The 21,104-nt window shown below is 48.2% G+C and overlaps 1 protein-coding gene across 4 annotated transcripts; it reads right to left on the bottom strand.

Moving 5' to 3' along the window:
• Nucleotides 1–7,321: 7,321 nt before the first annotated feature.
• hspa12a (heat shock protein 12A) lies at nt 7,322–19,469 on the bottom strand. Of its 4 annotated transcripts, none has more exons than XM_076046178.1 (12): nt 19,101–19,468; nt 17,187–17,263; nt 16,786–16,913; nt 15,849–16,035; nt 15,327–15,431; nt 15,068–15,184; nt 14,452–14,626; nt 12,871–12,957; nt 10,441–10,545; nt 10,092–10,350; nt 8,824–8,927; nt 7,322–8,741 (listed from the first exon to the last, which is right to left on the bottom strand). In XM_076046178.1, exons 1-12 carry the CDS (start codon nt 19,132–19,134, stop codon nt 8,110–8,112), a joined length of 2,010 nt encoding a protein of 669 aa, XP_075902293.1. In that variant the 5' UTR covers nt 19,135–19,468; the 3' UTR covers nt 7,322–8,109. The 4 variants fall into 4 exon arrangements, with proteins under 4 accessions (XP_075902293.1, XP_075902294.1, XP_075902295.1 ...); XM_076046179.1 differs by having other exon boundaries at nt 16,786–16,910; XM_076046180.1 differs by lacking the exon at nt 12,871–12,957 and having other exon boundaries at nt 19,101–19,469.
• Nucleotides 19,470–21,104: the final 1,635 nt, after the last annotated feature.

Below are 21,104 nucleotides of genomic sequence, written 5' to 3'. Positions count from 1 at the left end.
GTGAAGGGCATTTTAAAAATAGGGACTTAATTCCTGTAATTATGTGTGTTTGTCACAGAAAATTTGCAAATGACAGAACCCCACCCCACCACGCACGCACACACACACACACACACACCAATCTTTAATCCAGTAACCTCCAGTCTGAACAAAACATTTCCAGACAGACAGAGTCATTTCGCAAAGTGTGCGAGTGAAAGAAAGAGAGTTCCCCTGGGCTTCAACAAAGTCTGACCACTGACTGACTGCATACAATAACGTGCATATATTCCACTGCACATCAAGGGGAAACAAAAGACTTGAGTCTCCGGCAGCGGTGATGTAAACGGCAGTCTGTCAACCACGCACGAGCCGGTGACACGTAGCCACTCTCTAAAGGCATTTAGGAATTCCGGCTTTCTCCCGCAGACAGACAGTCGCTCGGACAAAGCGCAGCTTTCTTTGAGCTTTCTAAAGATATTACTTGAATAAAACCAATTTATTTGACGATTAGAGGAGCGGAATCTGGCAATTATCCAGAGCTACACTGAGTATGTGAGGTCAAGCGCGCGCAGGTACGTTGGAAAGTAGCGGGTCACGGTCAGCGCAGGTTTTTCAAGGAAGGGGCCAAGTTTTGTGTACCAACACACAACACTTTATCGCATCAATATTTTATCAGCTCAGTGTAAAATTGCTTCTACTTTGACAAAGCACTCGCGGTGTGTGACGGGGCGAAGGTGGCTCCGGGTCGTCACTTTTCAACCACGTTCTATTGTTCCACTTTTGAATCAACATATTCAGAACGTTGGATTTGGCTGAACAGGCTGCTTCTGTGCAAATGTGTGTGAATGTTTAAAGGAGGAACTAATGGGGAGAGGCCTTCTTGAGCCTCTTCAATGGCTGCCGCTTGTCTGTGCTGCGCTACTTCATCACTGATACGCTGGCTGCCACCATGGAGTTGCTGCTTTCAGTGAGTTTACGCTTTGCTTTCCCTCACAGCTTCGATTCGACACCTGCGGTTTCTCCTGCTTCTCTGTCATTGACATGTTATGATCAATTGTGAATTTTAGTCCCTGAGTGATAACATGCACTTAAAAGGTAAATGCCAACTCATGACAAGGCTGCCGGACCGGGAAAAAGGTGTGTTGCCCTCTCCGGGTCGGTGGAGTGACCCCGCCTCAGCTGGAGGAGTTCAAGCATCTCGGGGGTTCTTGTTCACCGGTGAGGGAAAGATGGAGCGTGAGATGGACAGGCAGATCGGTACAGCGTCTGCAGTGATGCAGTCGCTGTACCGATCTGTGGCAGTGAAGAAGAAGCTAAGCCGAAAGGAGAAGCTCTCGATTTACTGGTGGATCTACGTTCCCACCCTCACCTCGGGTCAAGAGCTTTGGGTCATGACCGAAAGAACGAGATCAAGGATACAGGGGAGTTTCCTTCGGAGGGTGGCTGGGCTAGCGCATCCTTAAGGAGAGGGTGAGGAGCTGGGTCACCCTGAGGAACAAGGTGAGGAGCTCAGGGTGAGGAGCTCAGGGTGAGGAGCACAGGGTGAGGAGCACAGGGTGAGGAGCTCAGGGTGAGGAGCACAGGGTGAGGAACTCAGGGTGAGGAGCTCAGGGTGAGGAGCTCAGGGTGAGGAGCTCAGGGTGAGGGGCACAGGGTGAGGGGCACAGGGTGAGGAGCTGGGTCACCCTGAAGAACTCAGGGTGAGGAGCTCAGGGTGAGGAGCTCAGAGTGAGGAGCTCAGGGTGAGGAGCACAGGGTGAGGAGCTCAGGGTGAGGAGCACAGGGTGAGGAGCTCAGGGTGAGGAGCTCAGGGTGAGGAGCACAGGGTGAGGAGCTCAGCGTGAGGAGCTCAGGGTGAGGAGCTCAGGGTGAGGAGCACAGGGTGAGGAGCACAGGGTGAGGAGCTCAGGGTGAGGAGCTCAGGGTGAGGAGCACAGGGTGAGGGAGATTGGTCACCCAGGAGGAGCTTGTTGCAGAGCCGCTGCTCCTCCGCATTGAGCTCCGCCACCAGCTGAGGTGGCTCGGCCATCTGTTGAAGAGGCCTCCTGGACCCCCGGAGAGGAGTTCCAGGAATGTCCCACAATCCCTGCCCTTTGTTCTCACCACCCGGCCTGTCGCTACCACCACTAGGATCGTTCAGTGAGGTCCTCGGATCGGAACCTCTGCTGGAGGACCTGTGGTGGTCACCATGTTGCCAGCGGGTCGTACTTATCTGAAGTCTGTGCACCTCAGTACAGTGATTCTGGGCTGGGATTGTGAAAGCACGGCGGGTGAAAGTAGACGAGATCATCCCAGCAGGGCCATCTCCACCACTTTTGCACCTATTCTGATTTGGCCGGGCAGTACTGGGGATCTCAGTGGGATTCCAGAGCTCAAGCAGCGATCGTAATGTTTACAATTCCAAATTGAATTGGCAAACTGAGCCTCTTGTCAGAAGAGGTGTGAACTGTAATGGTGCTCTTGAGAGGGGAAACGTGGGCGGGGGTGTGTGTGTGTGTGTGTGTGTGTGTGTGTGGGGGGGGGAGGTTCACGTATATGCAAAAGCTGGAGGGAGCAGAGCTGCCGTATCATGGGATATTGTATTCAAAGGGGCCATGCAGATATTTATGAAATTTGATGACTGATCTTTTTTTTTTTGTGTTGCTGCTTCGTTCATTTTGTATAATATCACCTGCCACTGAATTAACTTAGTATCCACTGCATGTGGGATGAGTCAGTAAGTAAGTCAGTGCATTTTATTTATATAGCACTTCTCACAGAGAGGGCTCACAAAGTGCTTCACAAGTTAAAATACAAGAGATACCGGCTCATGACAAAATGCAATTTTAATTTTAAGCAGCTACAAATGGTTACTTAAAATACAGAAGCTATTATTACACACTGTGATAGAACGATACAAAACCATCTCGCAAAACAAAACTACCAATCAGCCATTTGTTGTCATTTAACAGCAGAAATCAGGATGACGTTCAAAAACTCGACATGTGGACAAATGACGTTGGTGTCTATTCGTGACTGTTGTTCAGATGCTCTACCCTGCAGCGGGGCGCTTCGTGAGTGAGCATACAGAGGTTTTCATCCAGCCAGATGTTCAGTTGCTCAGTAAAATCCCTGAGCTGACAACCCTCATTATTCACATTCTTCCTCTGTCCCAGTTTGCCAACTGGTGACGACAGAATATTCCAAAGTGAAAGCACGCAGCGAGTCAGTCAGTCAGTCAGCCAGCCAGCCAGTCAGCCAGCCAGCCAGTCAGTCAGTCAGCCAGCCAGCCAGCCAGCGAGTCAGTCAGCCAGCCAGCCAGCCAGTCAGTCAGCCAGTCAGTCAGTCAGCCAGCCAGCCAGCCAGCCAGTCAGTCAGTCAGTTAGCCAGCCAGCCAGACAGCCAGTCAGTCAGTCAGCCAGTCAGTCAGTCAGTCAGTCAGTTAGCCAGCCAGCCAGTCAGCCAGTCAGTCAGTCAGCCAGTCAGTCAGTCAGTTAGTCAGCCAGTCAGCCAGTCAGTCAGCCAGCCAGCCAGTCAGTCAGTTAGCCAGCCAGCCAGTCAGCCAGTCAGTCAGTCAGTCAGCCAGTCAGTCAGTCAGTCAGTCAGTCAGTCAGCCAGCCAGCCAGCCAGCCAGTCAGTGTCACTCGGGTTGAACCAAATCCTGGTGTTTCGGGGGGGGGGGGGCGTTTGCTCTTCTTAACACTTTGCTAATAGAGAAAGTGATGAAACGCTGCTCTTTAATTCATCAAGTCACGATTCTGAAATATCAGAATAGAAGAAAAATAAAATAAAGTGCCCATTCAGTCACATACGTGTAATAACGGTGGGGCCACCTATGACTGCTGCTGGACCCATCGAATGGTCCATGCCACACACCCCCCCCTCCCCCACCCCCCCAGCCAGCCAGCGGTGTGAAGTGGCCACATGTGAAGCGGCGTAGCTTTTGTGCCCAAACACAAAGGTTACACAAATATTCAATGGAAACAAACAATGTTGGGGTGCATCCGCAGTGGCTTCCAGCTTCCTGCAGTGGTGAGGCTGACACACGAGCGGAGAGAGTCGCAGGCTTCCCATTGTGGACTGCTGTGAACCCTTCCATTAAGCGGCAGAGAGCGTGCGTGTGGGAGGGCAGCGCAAAAGGGCCACTCGCAGAGTTTTGGGCCCCCCGGATTGCCGTAGCAAATGGTCCACTTGAGAGTTATTTGAGGGGCATCAGCGGCACCCATGTAGTCAACACACCCACACACACTATTCTAAAACACCCTTGCCTTGCAACGGGGTTGAGTGGCCCTCGACTGCCACTTGTGCAAGAATAATACACTCATTGTGTTAATGTATGCAAGTAAACTGAAGAAGTCCTGCCGCTCACGTGGATTCATATTCTGCCATGTTTTGGGCTTTGATGAATTTAAAAAACGAAAAAAGAAAACTCCTATACCCCCCCCCCCCCCTATTCTATTCTCTTCTATTTTATTTTCTTCTCTTCTCTTCTCTTCTCTTCTATTCTCATGAATGTAGCATCATCTACTGTTGCGGTGGCAAACCTCCCCCCAGCAGTAGTTTGCCATGATGCACGTCGACGTCTGGAAGCCAATGGCCGCTCTTGTCATTGTAGAGGTCAAAGGTCACCCGTATTCATCTCTCTCGATGTCAGAGTCTGAGCAAGTTTTTTTCTTTCAACGTATGTCACGATACGTCGAATCATTATTTCAATATAACAAAGTTCAAATGTTTTGATGAAAAGTTGCGAGGACGTCCTGATTGGCTGGGAGCGCCGACGAGCGCAGACGAGCTATTTGAACAGTGACTCTTACGGCCCACAAGGCGGCAGTAGTGTTCTAGATGTACAGTTAAAACTTTTTCTAAAGTTTCCCCTCCCCCCCCTTGTTTTTCACTTTCTACAGTATTCAGTTGGAACTAATACAAAATATATAATCATACTTGCTATGCTCACAGACGCCCTCGTTATCTGCTTAAGGTGGCAAGGCCTCCGACTGTTAACATTGAAATTAAAATGCAGGATTGAGGATAATAACATTGATAATAATCATAATTCATGATTTGCACCACAGTGAGTTCTCTGCAACCTTGGCTTGCCTTTCTTCCTCCAACAGTGCGACCTCAGTCTTCTCCGTACGCACCACTGCGCTGAGCGGCTGCATTGAATGGAAGTCCATTTGCATCTGAACTTTTTCATCATGTGGAAATTATTTTTTGGCTTCAGATCGGAACATTGCAATGCTTTTTCTGCCATACACTACCAAAGCAGTGCGAACATACTGTACATCTGTGTGTGTGTGTGTGTGTGTGTGTGTGTGTGTGTGTGTGTGTGTGTACGGCCACAAGACATCCACCACTGCAACTGGAAGGAAACACACAACACCACGAGGAGTTATTTTCGAATAAACATTTATTTGCCATTATTACTAGTGTGTGTGTGTGTGTGTGTGTGTACTTTGCAAAAGAAGAGATCTTTGTGTAGATAAAAAAATACATTGCGTCATTATTAAAGAAGGAAAATGACAAAGTGCAGTGGTTATTTGAACTACAAGCTCGAGCGTTTAAGATATTCAGCTTCACTTATTGGTCGTATAGACGGTTAGCAGAGAGACAAACAGGTGCAAATTGCTGACACTACTACAGCATCTCAGTCAGCCGTTAAATATTCCCCCCCCCCCCGCCAGAGGTTCGAAGCCGCAGTCGCTGCAGTTTCAGGCGCATCACAAAATGTTGAAGTACTCGGCCTACGGCATTGCCCTGAAATGAACACACCTCTGAACAACGCGCGACCGCGTCTTTGTACTCGACACGGATCCTGTGGGAAATATATATATATAGGTTAAGTAAGTCGTTAGTATGGTGGATGGCAGGCGGCCTCAGGAGGGCAGCGTTGAGCTATGCTTGGTTAATGCTCATTAATAGCTACTGTGGCTACATCATCAGGTGGAGGTGGAGCAGCGAGCAGTCGGGCGAGGGGAAGGGCGGTGAGACAGTTTCTCTGTTAAAGCTGTTGAGGTAAACACAGTTGAGTGTGAGAGCGGAAGGAGATGCATTGCAGTAAAAATACCAGACAGACAGTGGCGCCTTGTGATCCAACAACAACAACAACAACAACAAAAGAAAAAATGGCTCGATTGGACCCCTGAATGCAGTGAAAGACCTCGAACAGGACGGTTGTTGTGAAATGTGAAGATTGTCGAGAAACGGATTCAACTCGATTGAACGAAAGCTCGCCAGTTGTTTGATTTCAAGCCCGTTTGAAGGCGAGCGTGGAGTTCTGCCGCTCAGCTCTTTCCCCAGCCGACGGCGCTAATGATGCGGCGCAGCACTCGGCGCTAAAGTGAAGTGCACTCAAGTGGAACAACACCAACGTACTGCAAAAAACACCAGAGTGGCAAAAGTGCAACGTGTGGATCTGACGAGCGGCGACGCCTCCTTTTACTGAGCGGATCTCCTGTGATGATCAAGAACATCTACGGCATCTAAGTCCTACCAGAGCACGAGGCATATTGTGTCATAACAGCGGCGGTGTCACGGCTAAAACACCAAATCACTCCAGAGTTCCTGGTGAAGACGCTTCAGTGATTGCACCGCCTCAACAATCCAGCAGGAAAGGGAAGAAAGTGTCGGGACAATTCAGTCTTGAAGACCAAGCTGAAGCAACTGGACTGGTTTTGTGAGCTTGAAGAGGTCGTCAACGTGGAAAAACGAGTGCAGTTGCATCGACTTCCTCTTCAAGCTACGAGGACCTGGACGGTTGAGAACCTTTGGGGACGGTTGAGAACTTTTGGGGACGGTTGAAGACCTTTGGGGACGGTTGAGAACCTTTGGGGACGGTTGAGAACCTTAGTGGACGGTTGAGAACCTTTGGGGACGGTTGAGAACTTTTGTGGATGGTTGAGAACTTTTGGGGATGGTTGAGGACCTTTGTGGACGGTTGAGGACTTTTGGGGACGGTTGAGAACCTTTGGGGACGGTTGAGGACCTTAGTGGACGGTTGAGAACCTTCACAGTCAAACATCAGGACAATGTCTCCTTCTGACGACGTTCTGGCTGCTCACAGTAGAAATGCAGTTTAGTTTTTAGTTTCTAGCTCTAAGGGAGCCTTGACATCACAATATATTCCTATTTACCCGCACACTTCCTGTTACTGACTTTGTCACCTCAGACCTTCACCAATGTCACCAAGCCGAGTGAGAAGTCAACGGCTGAAGTTCACCGCAGGTGTTTTTTTTTTCTTTTGCACCTCATTCTGTTTATTGAGCATTGTCTTCTTGAAAGTATTACAAGACATTTATAATGTAATTATTATATATGTATTACATACTGATAGCCATGCCATTGAGGGTTTTTTTTCCCCCACGCGTAGCCTTTAAAAGGACTGACAAATAAAATAAAAATGCTGCTAAGGATAAAACAGTCGTTGCTGTTTGACGTTGCCTGCAGTGAGAGTCACAGTTTAGATTTAATTGCAAAAAAAAATAAAATAAAAAATAAAATACAAAAATTGCTGTTGGTGTTGGTCATTTACTGATGATGCATGCCATTAGTTTGGAATTTGTTTTGGAAACCATTCACAAAGTCTATATTGTATTAAATTTGAGCACTTGGAGCCCACACATCGGCCCCGCCCACTGATGTTTTGGTTTCCCTTGAGGAGCGACAGCCAGGCACCAGCATGCAGAGGGGACGCGTTTTAAAAAGCCAAACACACGTCCTGACTTTTGGTACTACGCACGGATTATGATATATAAAAATAAATTTAGAATACAGTGGTTATTTTTAGAAACGCAAGGCCGGCAGCCGCGTGGCGTACACTTGACCGCGCCAGGAAATGAGGGGACGGTGCAAAAGTCAAGCGGTCCCAGCAGCAACCCGAGGGCCGTCGACCTTGAACTGAGCTGGCAGCAAAACCAATGGTGCCTTCATGGGAAAAACAAACAAACAAACAAACAAACAAACAAACAGCGTCTGACGGTTTGTCACTGCGGTGAGCGCACGGACGAAGAGCGGGCAAAAGAACAGCATGGATTCTACATTCAGCTGTGAATGGAAAGGAGCTGAACCCCCCTGGAGGGGCGGACTGAGTGCCTGGCCCTCCATCCTCCGGTTCCCACCGAGTGCGAGCGCTTCCCCCTTCCCACCGCCTTAACAACTCAGAAAATCGATACTGGCCTTGACGGTGCGGCCGGTGGACACGTCGACCGCCATGGCGCGGATCTCCGTGTCCCCGAACTGCATGAGGGTCTGGATCTCGCGCCGCGGCGCCGCGCTCTCCGTGCCGCTCACGTCCAAGCGCAGCGTGCCGCACTTGCGCACGCCGGCCTCGCTGATGAAGCCGGCGCGCTCCTCGTCCGTGCAGTAGACGTGGATGACGATGACCTGCTGCGAGGCCTTGGCCGGCGTGTAGCTCCGCTTCACCAGCTCGCCCAGCGCCACCGACTGGTCGGCGGCGATGAAGGTGTCGAAGACGTCGGTGCACCAGCAGGTGCCGTCCTTCACCAGCAGCTTCTCCGCCGGGTGCTTGCCCTCCACGAAGCGGTTCAGCACGCCCACGCCGTAGGTGAGGGGCGAGCGCCGCACCTTGATGACCGACGGGTCCAGGCCAAACAGCACCGCCCCTTTCAGGATGGTGAGGCCCACGTCGTGGGGGATGATGATGCGGCTGCCGCCCTGCAGCATCTTCTGGACCGCCTGTTGCAGCAGGGGAGACTCGGCGAAGCCGCCCACCAAGAACAGGAACTTGATGTCTTTCACGTCGGGTTTTTCAAACAGGTCGGCTGCAAGAGAAGGAGGAGGACGTCAGACGAGCAGGGGGGGGTTGGGGGTGGGGCGTTACTGTGACCTGCTGCCGAGGCTTACAGAGATGTTGAATGATGTGGTCTATGGTCGGCTTGAAGAGAGAATTCATGGCGTCGGGACTCATCCGCAACATTCCTTGAGAGGACCACTTGACAAAATCCACACTGCGGGAGGAGGAAGAGGAGGAGGCCGTCAGGATGGAGGACGATGGTCGTCCTGGACGCCTGCTCTCGCTGCACATCACACTGTCATCTGCATAGTCGTGGTCCCAGGAGATGGCTATATAATCTCAACCGGACACCGACCTATTGAGAAGCACGGGGCGGTGCTGACTGCACTGAATGCATCTCTGATGCTAACTCACAGTCGCAACACCTGCGACTTTACCACTTTCACACTTTTGTGCGACCAGGAGTTGAGTCAGGACGACCAAGACCCTGCAAAACCCCCCACGCACCCTAGTGTTACACAGTATGTTGACACGCTGCAGAGTCCATCCAATGTAGGTTCACCATCTGTCCATTTTATATCATTGCTCATCTTGCGTTTGGTGCCACTGTGTTCAAGAGACTGAGGCTGTGTCTCGATCCAGGGTCTGCATCCTTGGAAGGAAGCGTCCTCCGTCTGAAGGAAGCGTCCTCCCAAGGACCCGGCCCAGAAGGACCGACCCAAACCCCGCCTCCCCGGTAACCACACGGGACGGTCTAGCCTTCTGCGTATTTCCTGGTTGCGTCACCGCCGTTCCCTCCTACTGGCCAACCCCGGAAGTGACGTTTTCATAGCATCAAGCTAACCATTGGTTCGCCTTCTAACGATGGCGTTGGATGAGTAAAAGGGTAAAAACCCGATGCTAAAACTGAATATTTTACGTGAAATTTCAATACTTAAATTTACACGTGGTGTCTTTGCCAGTAGATGGCGCTAATTACAGCTGACTTCCCAGGATCCCAGGATGCTTTGCAGCAGCACGCAAAGCATCCCAGGATGCAGAAGGAGGTGAAGGATAGTAGCGGTGTGGCCTTGGAATGTGGGCTAACAGTAGGACGCATTCCCAGTACGCATTTGGAGCGTCCTCAGGACTTTTGGGAATTGGGAGGAGGGGGTACTTCAAGGATGCAGAGCCTGAATTGAGACACAGCACATGTCAACTAGCTGAGGATAGGGTCGACCCTGGTCAAGTCACCAGGTCATCGCAGGGTCAGCACAGAGAGACAGACAACAACCCACACTCACACTCACACCGTCCAGACACGCACTTCCAGGTTCACTGCGGTGCTTTCTTCAGACTTGAACGTGGGGATTGGTGCAGACACACGAGCTCTACTTACTTGCTCTTGCGCAGGGCATACTCCACGCTGTGGCCTCGAAACTTCTTGTAGTAGTCGATGAAGGAGAAGGGCAGGTTTATGTTGAGTGGGTTGGTTCTGTCTGGGGCCGCAGCTCTCTTCCGGGACTCAAACGCAATCATGAGGTCGACCCAGGCAGCGGGCCTCTTGATTTTGAACTGGTCAACGAAATCCTGGCCAAAGATCTTACAGAGCAGCTTCTCAAACTCATAATCTATCCCCAAGGAACCATAGGGGCCACCTAGGACAGAGAATGTTCCATTATGATGACTGGAGGGAAATATTAGCTGGAAACGGTGACATCAGCAGTGGAGAAGGTGCTTCCTTTTACCCGAGGCCTTATAGAGTTCCTTGAGATGACCCTCTGGTAGGCAGATCTGATGAACAGTCAGGTCTACTGTACCTCCACCACAGTCCACCACTACATAGCGGTCGCCTGCAGGAGGAAGATGCAAACATCAAGCATTGCAAACAAAGAGCCATTATGTCATCGCTTTCTTCCTGCAGCTGTCAGACTCTGCAGCGCCCCCTGTAGACTGCTCACTCTGCGCACACACTTTATTTGAAGATATGTTCATATTTCATTGAATTGAATCTAATTTTTTACTCTTAAAATTTCTATTTTTTTATTTACAAATACTTGTTTGCAGTGCTTCTTATTGTGTCTCACGATCCACCTTGCTGCCGTAATGTTTCCCCACTGTGGGACTAATAAAGGAAAAATCTCATCTTATCTGAATATAAACTGCTGCAGGTACGACCCCAAGAATTAGAATTATCAAGTCAAAGTTGTTTTATTTTGGAAATTTAACATAAAAGATGAAAGCAACACATGTTATTGAGCCGTTCCACGCAAACTGACCTCTCAAGCAGTTCCTTGTTGTAACTTTGCTGATGAAGATTTTCAGCTTGTTAAAACCACAAAGCCACAAAGCCACAAAATTACTATAAAATTTGAGTTTTTTTTTTAAGACCTGATCAGCAGAATGCAAAGAAATAAAAAACTTGACAGAAAATTGATTTGCATATTATTCCTTTATATAATATGTCACATTCGCCTTTTAAGTTGAATTGCAGAACTACAGCAACCTGTTCAGCATATTCTCATTTCCTGGGTGGTAGCTGTATACTAGTGGGAGTGCTTCAGTGCATTGCCCCCTTCCTGTCGCTGCCCCTGCAGGGCCAGCATGACTCCACAATACAGTCAACAACAGCTCTGTTCGCAAAGCCGTTCAGGGACCCATTCTATTCAACATTCATGTGCTACCTCCTGATAAAATGATGAGAAAGCATAACACGAACTGCCATTGATCAGCCCAGGCTGATGTGAGGGAAGCAGAAGCCAAAGCCAAAGCCAAAGGGGGGGAGGGGGGGGGGGGGCCCAAGCTAAAACTGATCTGTAAATGTAGTTTACGTCATTTCAATGAGTACAGTGTATGTGCTTAACATGCACTAAAGATTCCAATGCATTTCCCTGACATGCAAAACGATACCACCAGCGTCCAACCTCCAACTGGAAGCATGCCGAGGGAGGATTGTCTGTCTGGTCGAACTAGCGAGGGGAAGATGGACCGACGCATCGATACGCGGACAGTGTGAGTGCATCGCTAGAGCCCCCCCATCATGTGGATCAGCTGATATCCCTAAAGAAAAACCTTAGAGTGGAACACGTGGGCTGAGTAATACAGTATGGACTGAAAGTCACACACCAATGAGGAGCTGCACTGTGCACTCATCTTGATTGAGTTCAGGGAACCATGACATTATTATTTATTTTGTTGTTGAACGTCTTCAGTTTCTCATCACAGCCGAGCTATTTCACTGTCGTGACTCTTTTTATTATGACTGCTGTCTGTTTACAGCAACAAGAGTTTACATTTATTCCATTTGTAAGCGATAAGGAAAGGTTAATTTATTTTTCATAAAGTATATTGCACTTGGCTTGTTATTGTTAATTGTGAACCAGTTGTTCACAAAAGACCTTTACATTTAAATTGAAAAACACAGAATGTTTGTATTTTGGTGAATAAATAATCAAAGTCATTGAATTGCAGAGCATCGTTGCTTTGCATCGGAGTCTCAAATCAAATCGCATTGTGTTGGATCAAACTGTGCTGAATCGCACTGCATCGTATGGGGGTGTGGGGGGGCGAATCGTATCGTATCGTAAATATACGAATTGTAAATATATGAATCGTATCGCAAATATACGAATGGCAAATATACGAATCGTATCGTAAATATACGAATCGTAAATATACGAATCGTATCGCAAATATACGAATCGTATCGTAAATATACGAATCGTATCGTAAATATACGAATCGTAAATATACGAATCGTAAATATACGAATCGTATCGCAAATATACGAATCGTAAATATACGAATCGTAAATATACGAATCGTATCGCAAATATACGAATCGTATCGCAAATATACGAATCGTAAATATACGAATCGTAAATATATGAATCGTATCGTAAATATACCAATCCTATCGTATCTTTACTGCATGGAACGGTTGCTGGTGTATGGAGATGCGTATCGTATCGGCCACAGACCAGAGATGCACAACCACGACACTACAAACATGTTGCTGTAAGATGGTGGTGACTCCCAGTGAGCCGGACTCTGGCTCTATGTGCTCCAAACCAAAACCACGTTCAACATGCATCCACTGTACACTGAAAGAAATGTATTTCTAGCCAGCAATACATTTGGCGTGATGACAGAACGAGAGGAGAAGAACGAGTCTCTACCTTCTTCCAGCTCCGACCAGAGCTCTCCTATGACATTCTCCACCATAAAGGTACGACTCAGCCGGTTGCGCCGAACATGCTCTTTAGCTGGGTGGGGGGGAGGGGGGGGGTTAACAAGGACAAAAGAGAAAAAGAAGCCATTGTGAGTAAGAAAGGTTAAAGCGAGCATAAAAGCAGTTATTGTGATTTTTTTTAATATTCCCTGCACTGCGTGAGCAAACATTTTTAACAATCACATTTTTTTTGGTCCCGATCCAATCCAGATTTAATGATGAGTAATGATGGCCGATCCCCAACTCTACCCCCCCCCCCCCGAGCCAATCTTTTTTCCTTACCTTGAATTGCAAACGCGGTGGAAACGGGGCTGCTCATGAAGCAGTAAACTGTGTGTGGAATCGCCCTGACCTCCTCAAACCCCTCTTCCCCCTGACCTAGCGAGCAGCGCAGCATGATGAGCAGCTTTGATGCGGCAGCAGCGCCGCCTTCCTGAGATTCTGCCTCGCATTTCTTGAGATGCCGAATTCAATGAGCTGCGCTATGAAATCTCTGGTTTCTGCCGCCACGTGAAGCTCCGAATTCCTCTCGCAACTGGTAGAATCTCCATGGCCGGATCAGCTATCCAATAAAATACGCTAAACCGGCCCGGTCCAAACGATCGGATCGGGACCGCCCCTCATCAGGTTCTGTCTTTCACCTTGGATGGGATCATCAGTTATTGTTCTGGGCAGTGTGGACACACACACACACACACACACACACACACACACACACACACACACACACACACACACACACACACACACACACACACACACACACACACACACACACACACACACACACACACACACACACACACACACACACACACACACGTCCAGGCTCTCATGTTTACACCCAGCCCAGCAGGCAGGAGCAGCAGGAGCAGACACAATCATCACGCCAGGTCACACCCACGCTCCCAGCTTCTTCCAACAGACCCCTGCAATCGAGCTCAGATTCACCGAGTCACCGTGGCGACAACGAGAGAGGAAGCGTGGCAGAGTGCTGCACAGCACGTGAATGTGCAACTAGTGCAGAGACACACAGTGGCCGCTCCACTGGAACCCGTCGCGCTCCGACTATGAGTCGGTCGGAACCGGAAGTGAAGCTGACTGCAGCTGTGAGTGGAATTCTGCAAAGTGCAACAGATTGTTGAACTCTGATAAACAGATGAGCTCACGGACACTGAATGTTCATCTCCATTCCATTTGCACTCTGTGTACTCCAGAGAGCTCCTCAACATGTGAGAAGCTGCTCCCTCCCAGAGGCTCGACACACCAGGGGTGTCAAACACACGGCCCGCGGGCCTGATCCGGCCCGAGGGCCGTATGTTTGACACCCCTGGTGACACCCCTGGTCTACACCTGCAATCTTCCTGCATGACTCAAATATATATTCTTCTTTAATGACACATAGGCCGTAATAACACCCCCCCCGCCCCCATACACACACACACACACGGGGTTAACACATCTATGTTGACATTTCTAGGTCATCTAACAGAGATGAAGCAGAGTGAGAAGAACCGGAGGTCCCTACCTGGGGTCATCCCGCTCTCGATGTTCTCCTTGGGGGAGGAGCCATTGACCGTCGTGTTGCTGCTGCCCAGGTCCAACATCTGGTGAAGGCGGAGCTTGCGACAGTAGATTGACGCGGCCTCGGGTTCCAAGGCGATGATCAGCTGCTCTGGACTGTCACGGGAAACTAGGGCAGCCTGCGCACGCACGCACACACACACACACACACACACACACACACACACACACACACACACACACACACACACACACACACACACACACACACACACACACACACACATCAACTACTCTCATGTTCTATACATCCTATTGTTGTGCCATTCACTTGTTGCCACCCTTCATTGATGCAAGGGGCAACACTTGCTGCATGTCAACACAATATGAGCCATGATAGGCCCAGGATGAAGAGAAACATCAAAGCAGAGCATCAATCCGGCCAATCTAGTGTCAATTAGACAATGATAATAATGTTAGAACTTCTGGCACATTATTCAATCAGTTTACCCCTAACAGAATGATGTCACCAAGGCAACCAACTGACGGTTGGCTGCCAGCAACCTGCGCTCGGACCGGTTCGGTTGGGATACTCAGCAGCAGTGGAGCTCTCTTGGTACCTTGTAAGCAGCTTCCCTCATGAACTGCTTGGCAGGCATCTTCCAAATGGCAGGAACTGTGATCACCCATCGCACATCGTTGTTGTCAAACTCCCCGCCTGTCTGGTCGCTCAACTCCTGCGAGAGGGAGTTTATTTCAGGAATATGACCCAAACAATTCAGGTCCTGACGTCAATTTATAGCCACGCTGACGTTTGAGATGAAAAAAGTCAATTCGGTGACCCAAGGAGTCGCAGCGCTGACAGGCAGAGTCGCTCACCTTGAGTGCTTGCTCCTTAAAGAATGCCAGTGCATACGCAAAGATATCCAGAGCCTTTACTCGCTTCCCATTGGCTGCGTGCAGGTCAGTCTCGATGGACAGGTTCTGGTTGCAGAGACAAGGAAAATGCATCGATGTCGTCGATTCTCAAGGAATCAAAAGTCAACCACTTCTTTCTGAAAATAAGTTCTCCGTGTGTCGCACTTTTGCCATTCCAAAATAAAAGCCCAGTATGGAAATACTTGATATGGAAGACTCTCATATCTAAGTGTCATTCTTGAACAATGGAATCCGGTGTTTTGTCGTCTCCAAATGACTCCATTAGAAAAGCACTGCACTATGTGTCGGCTGGAGGCGCCTGGATTCACTCACTGCTGAGTCTTGAATCAATATTTATTTTATCATTAGGATGCCGACCTTTTATCTTTCCTCTTTTTTTTTTTTTTTTTTAAATCCATCCTCTGTCTACGTCTGTATTTCTACCATCTGTTTCCTGTTTGTGTGCTCCAGTGTGCTGCTTACTGCAGTGGTGTGGAGCTTCATCTTGAACTTCTCCAGGTAGAGCCACTGCTTGGACTCGCTGGGATCCAGGTCATGGTAGAAGTCTCGTGCTGCGTAGCCAAAACTGTGGAATTTTCTGTCTGGAGTGAGCAGGATTGTGGTGGGAGTTTTCTGATTGGACACCCCAGGGTCTCCGCCCTCCCAGCGCCTGGAGGGGAGAAGAGTTGCTCAATGCTGACAGATTGAACGCTTTGAAGTGATACATGATGATGTATGCATAAGAAGAGCAACCAATGTAAAATACAGAGGTGTTCCTTATTTGGGAGTTCAATACTGGAATGGAATCAGTGTTGATTTAAAAAGGTGTGTAAATCTTTGGTTAGTTTAAAATTTTTTTTAAAAAAAGCGTTGAAGGGCAAAATAATTTATGATTATAAGAATGAACGACTAAATTGTGAATCAATTATGAAAATAATGTAAAGCGCAGTTTGTTTGTTTTCTTTTTTTCTCCTTTTTGGTTTTAGCACGACTGATATTCCAGGAAATCTGATGGACCGCACAGGGGAGGCAAAACTAAGCTTCAGCTTCAGCCGACTCCTGTTTTAGTTTACACAGCTGTTTAAAAAATGTTGTTTTTTTTTTTAATGTGAATGTATCTCGTTGTGCAAATTTGTTTTGGAAGGTTTGTTGTGTTTGCTTGTTTTATAAATATATTTTTTTTGTAGTTGATTGCCCAAGATTGCTTTTTGTTCCATTCAACAATACACACACGTTACTGAAGACAAAATAAGCACTCGACACAACACCACCGCCGTGGCTCAACATTCAATTCTGGGCTGTATTCCCATGAGTTAATACTGAATCCATGACGTTGAGACAGCTTTCCCACCATCTTCTCATTTCAAGCCGTCCCCAAACGTGCCGTCCATCGCCAGCCCGCGCTGCGTCGGTGGCCTACCTCATTGTGTGGATGCATTCTGGCTCCTTACTGAAGGCGTAAGCGTAGCCGCTGGAGGTGGTGCCAAAGTCGATGGCGACCACGACCACGAACGATCGCTGCGATTGCAGCTGGTCGTTGTCGTTCTGCTGGACAGAGAGAACACAGCACTTCAAGAGAGGTTTGATGAAGCCGCATCACCAGTCACTTCAGACACAACTGGAGAGAACCACCAGCAAGGAACATCGTTGGCTCCGAGAACGATTGCCGCTTTTGTATCTTGTCACAAACGGAATAAAAGAGGCAGGCAGGCTCCGGCTGCCTGTTAAAGACTACAATTGCTGCTGTTGCTAGGAAGTGAAACCTGTGCTGTAACAACTCGTCATTATTAGAAATGTTAAACTACAGAAGAGGCCAGTAACCTGAGAGTGGGAGGGAGACAGCGGAGTGATCCCAGGGTCGCCGATGCTCTTCGCTGGAGAAGGATTAGCCATTGTTTCTGGAAAGACAAGATGTTGATGTTACAGCTAGCGGCTAGGCTAGGCTGGGCTCTATTGGCCAACCACAGTATCAGGAAAACAGACATGGTAATACTGGCTGCCTTGCTGGTCGATGACCTCTGGTTTTGCTGCTGGGCAAACAAAAGGCTGAGGAGGTGTTTTTACAGGAAGCTCAGGGGTTTGAAGACCACCGTAGTTCCTGGCAAGCTTGGGAGAAGGAGGGTGTGCTTACGAGCCGTGTACATTTTACACTGCACTGTAACTTCAATCCCCCCTCCCCCAGCCCCCCAATTAAGAACTTCTTTTAATGAACAGACGGGCTCTAGCTTAACAGTGCAGGCATTGTGCTTATTTGCTGAGCGTGTGTGTGTGCACGCAACCGCTCACGTCTTTTTGCAATGCCAAACAAGTTATTGTTGAGTAATTGCAAACTGCAAAGTCTAGCCAGAGCTTTGTCAGAAAGCGTCCAGTTCATTCAGCGGCAGAACAAGACACTGATTTACTGCCGTCTGCGAAGAAGACAAACAGAAAGAATACAAAAGTATTCCACCACACATGGCAGCACAACGGTTGCAGGGGATTGTTTTATCTGTACACGAGCGAAAATAATCTAAAATTTAATCCAAGATACTGTTGGAATCTACATAAATAGCTGTAGGACGTGGAAGTGTGGTTCTTTTATTCCCATGCATGTGTGAAAGGCATTGGGAGAAGGCAACACTGGCCTGAGCCAGAGAAGACCTGACAGTGTGTCTGCCTTACAGCTGACTTCCTTTCATTTCAATAATATCACCATAAAGACCCGTCATAAATTATATCACAATCATATATAAATATTTCATTTAAAATAGTTAGATGGATATCGCGATAGAAATCACGATAGATATCACGATGGAGATTTAAAAAAAAACAACAAAAAAAAAAACCGCAAACCAGCGCATTTCTCGGTATTATTTTTTTCTTTCCAACGATGAATTACTCAGCTCGTCCTTCCCGCTACGGTTGGTAACAATGACATCATTGAACGTTGAAACGGCGTTAAATTAAAAAAAAAATTAAAAAAAATAAGATAACAACAATAACAAAAAAAACCCGAGCTATTTCTAACGATACGACTGATGCTAGCCAGGCAGCACGATGTCATACAGGGCGTTACTGCTCCGGACCAGCAAGGCCAGGCCATCCATGTGTGATCTGGGGACACGGTGCAGGCGTTTTGCTGCATTGACCCACTGCTCACTCACCTCGAGCCTGTGCACCGTCACAGGGAGGAGGGGGGAAGAGAAGAAGAGAAGAAACCGAAGGCAAGGCAAGGCAGGCAGGGAAGGGTGCGCGCTACTCCGGCAAAAGCAATGAACAACCTCCCCCCCCAAAAAAAGCCTTCAAGTCCACATTCAACGATTGTAAAGTCACCGTGTGTGCGCGCGCGTGTGCGTGTGTGTGTGTGAGTGCAACGAGGACGCCTTGCCCCAAAGCGAGCAGAACGGCGCAGAGCAGCGCAGCAGTAGGCGAGGTCCACACTGCGGTTCCCCCCCTTGGTAAAAGCTCCTAATGGCTGTCACAGTCTCCCTGCATTGCGGATGATGTAACAGAATCACCCTCACTTCCCATCAAACCATTACACGCTGAAAACATTCACACACACACAGCACACAGCACACGGCGACCTACACACACACACACACACGCAAACCAGCCAGCCAGCCAGCCTGCAAGCCTCGCAATGCGGTCCGCGAGGAGAGACAGCGCCAAAAAAAAACAAAAAACAAAAAACAAAAACAAAACCCACAACTACACCGCTAAGTTTATCCGGGCAGAAGGAAATGTGTGACCTACCTGATAGAACCTTCTCCACTGGACCGTCGCTCATCGAATCCCGTCGTTGAATCTCCTCCTCCCACGATTTAGTATCCGCGACGCAGCAGCACCGAGCAATCTTTCTTCCTGGCTACAGAGACCGGACTCCGATCCCCACCAACACACAGAGACACAGAGACACGGACAGAGGGGAGAAATGTATGGGCTAATATATCGCAGCTGGGGGATGAATGGCTGCTAGCACGGCGCGCGCTGCTGTCCCGCCCAACTTTCCGGTGGGCCACCACCGATTTCTAGGGGGAGAAAAGCCGCTACACACGTACACACACGGAGGACCCCTCTCAGTGTGTGTGTGTGTGTGTGTGTGTGTGTGTGTGTGTTTGGGGGGGGGGGGGGGGTGTTACATCCTCCCTCCCGCTAGAAGATGCCAGAATTAAATGGCCTTCTGCCGTGGCCCAGTGGTCCTGACGACTCCGAACCGAACAAGGCGGAGTATATTCGTTCAACTTAGTTTGAACTTAAATTATTTTTCTCTCGGACTTTCAGTCCTCCTCTCTCACTTTTTAGTTGCGAGTGAGTCCACGCCATTGGGAAAACCCGTCAACACGGTCGCCATCTTGGGTCGTCCTACTGACCGGTGGGAAGACTGCAGTGGATCCCACGGACCGGTGGGAAGACTGCAGTGGATCCCACGGACCGGGGGGAAGACTGCAGTGGATCCCACTGTGCTTTTCTGGGAAGTTCCTCATCTTCCCAAATCAAATAGCAGCAAACTTGGCAGAGAGTATTTGCGTTTGATAAGCAGGATGTTGTTGATTTTTTTTTTTTTTTTTTAAATCTTCTTCCAGTATTGAATAAGAAAATTAAGAATTTGACCGCTCCCCTCAAAGAAAACTGTGCGTGGAACCAGAGTTTATGAAAGTTAAAATAATTAACATGAATGAAGATTATTGAGCATGTTTAACGATTTCATTTGTTTATTGAATAAAAACGCTTTTACTTTTGAACAAAAATAAGTTTATGACTTATTTTGAATGAAATTCAATGTGTAAATGACTTGCTAATAAATCACCTGTGCTAAATAAAGTATCTACCTTTCAAATTTTGATAGCGGGAACTTTATAATTTTGGCAAATGATCATCATCCTTAGCCACACTTGATAATTGCATGCTAAGGTCATTCGTAAATATTTATATAGAAAATGAAGTGTGTTGAATTTTTCTCAAATGAAAAAACACCTTTGACCATGCAGTTTACCAAAAACAATCTAAGAAAAAATAAAATGGATTCATTATAAATCCCACAAAAAAAACACACACAAAAAAAACACAACAATTATCTATAGAGCAAGAGTTATTGTTGCACACTCAAATCAAAGGATGGACAGGTAGCCATCATTCTGCAGTGAGCACCTCACACCAAAAAGCCCACAAAGGACCAACAGAGTCGGGCTGATCTGATTCTTTCATTCCAGGCTTGTAGAAATTGATTGGACTGGACTTCACTGCAGTGCGTTGCAGAAGAAACTCGTACTCTTTCCACCGAGGCATGACCATGTCCTTTCTCTGACGCAGCACCACAATGGCCTGGCACGCATGTAGGTTGTCACTTAGCACGTGTACGTGAGAAGAGATGAACCTCACGGAGGGTGAGCAGCAGGTCGGCTTTCCTTCTTGTCCATTTGCAGAAGAAATGTGGGAGCCCCACTCTGACCCCGTTCCTCACCCACTGTTGTGTTGCTATTCCTCACAGAGATGCACTCACCAGGGAGCACATGCGTCAAAATCCCAGGACAGCGCTCGACGTGAAACACTCGGAAAAGAAGCCGTTCTCCTCTGTGCTGGACTTGACAGTAGTGCACCGCAGCCAGCAGAGGGCAGCAACTAATGCATCAATATCAAAAGACAGAGTTGTTTAAATCATATGCAGAGAGGGAGAGAGGGAGAGAGAGAGAGAGAGAGAGAGAGAGAGAGAGAGAGAGAGAGAGAGAGATCGCTTCCATTTCGGTTTTGTTAATCATT

The sequence above is a fragment of the Nelusetta ayraudi genome, unplaced genomic scaffold (assembly GCF_046127955.1).
Source record: "Nelusetta ayraudi isolate G7.1 ecotype Tasmania unplaced genomic scaffold, CSIRO-AGI_Nayr_v1 ptg000089l, whole genome shotgun sequence".
Lineage (NCBI taxonomy): Eukaryota > Metazoa > Chordata > Actinopteri > Tetraodontiformes > Monacanthidae > Nelusetta > Nelusetta ayraudi.
The sequence above is the reverse complement of the archived record's forward strand: the minus strand, read 5'-3'. Positions and strand labels throughout refer to the sequence as shown.

Excerpts from the sequence above, each read along its gene's own strand:
- hspa12a (XM_076046178.1), bottom strand. The coding sequence starts at position 19,134 with ATGAGCGACGGTCCAGTGGAGAAGGTTCTATCAG. Across the intron at positions 15,432-15,848 it reads TGAAGCTCCACACCACTGCA|AACCTGTCCATCGAGACTGA; the intron begins GTAAGCAGCACA and ends CTCTGCAACCAG. Across the intron at positions 8,928-10,091 it reads TATGCCCTGCGCAAGAGCAA|TGTGGATTTTGTCAAGTGGT; the intron begins GTAAGTAGAGCT and ends CTCCTCCCGCAG.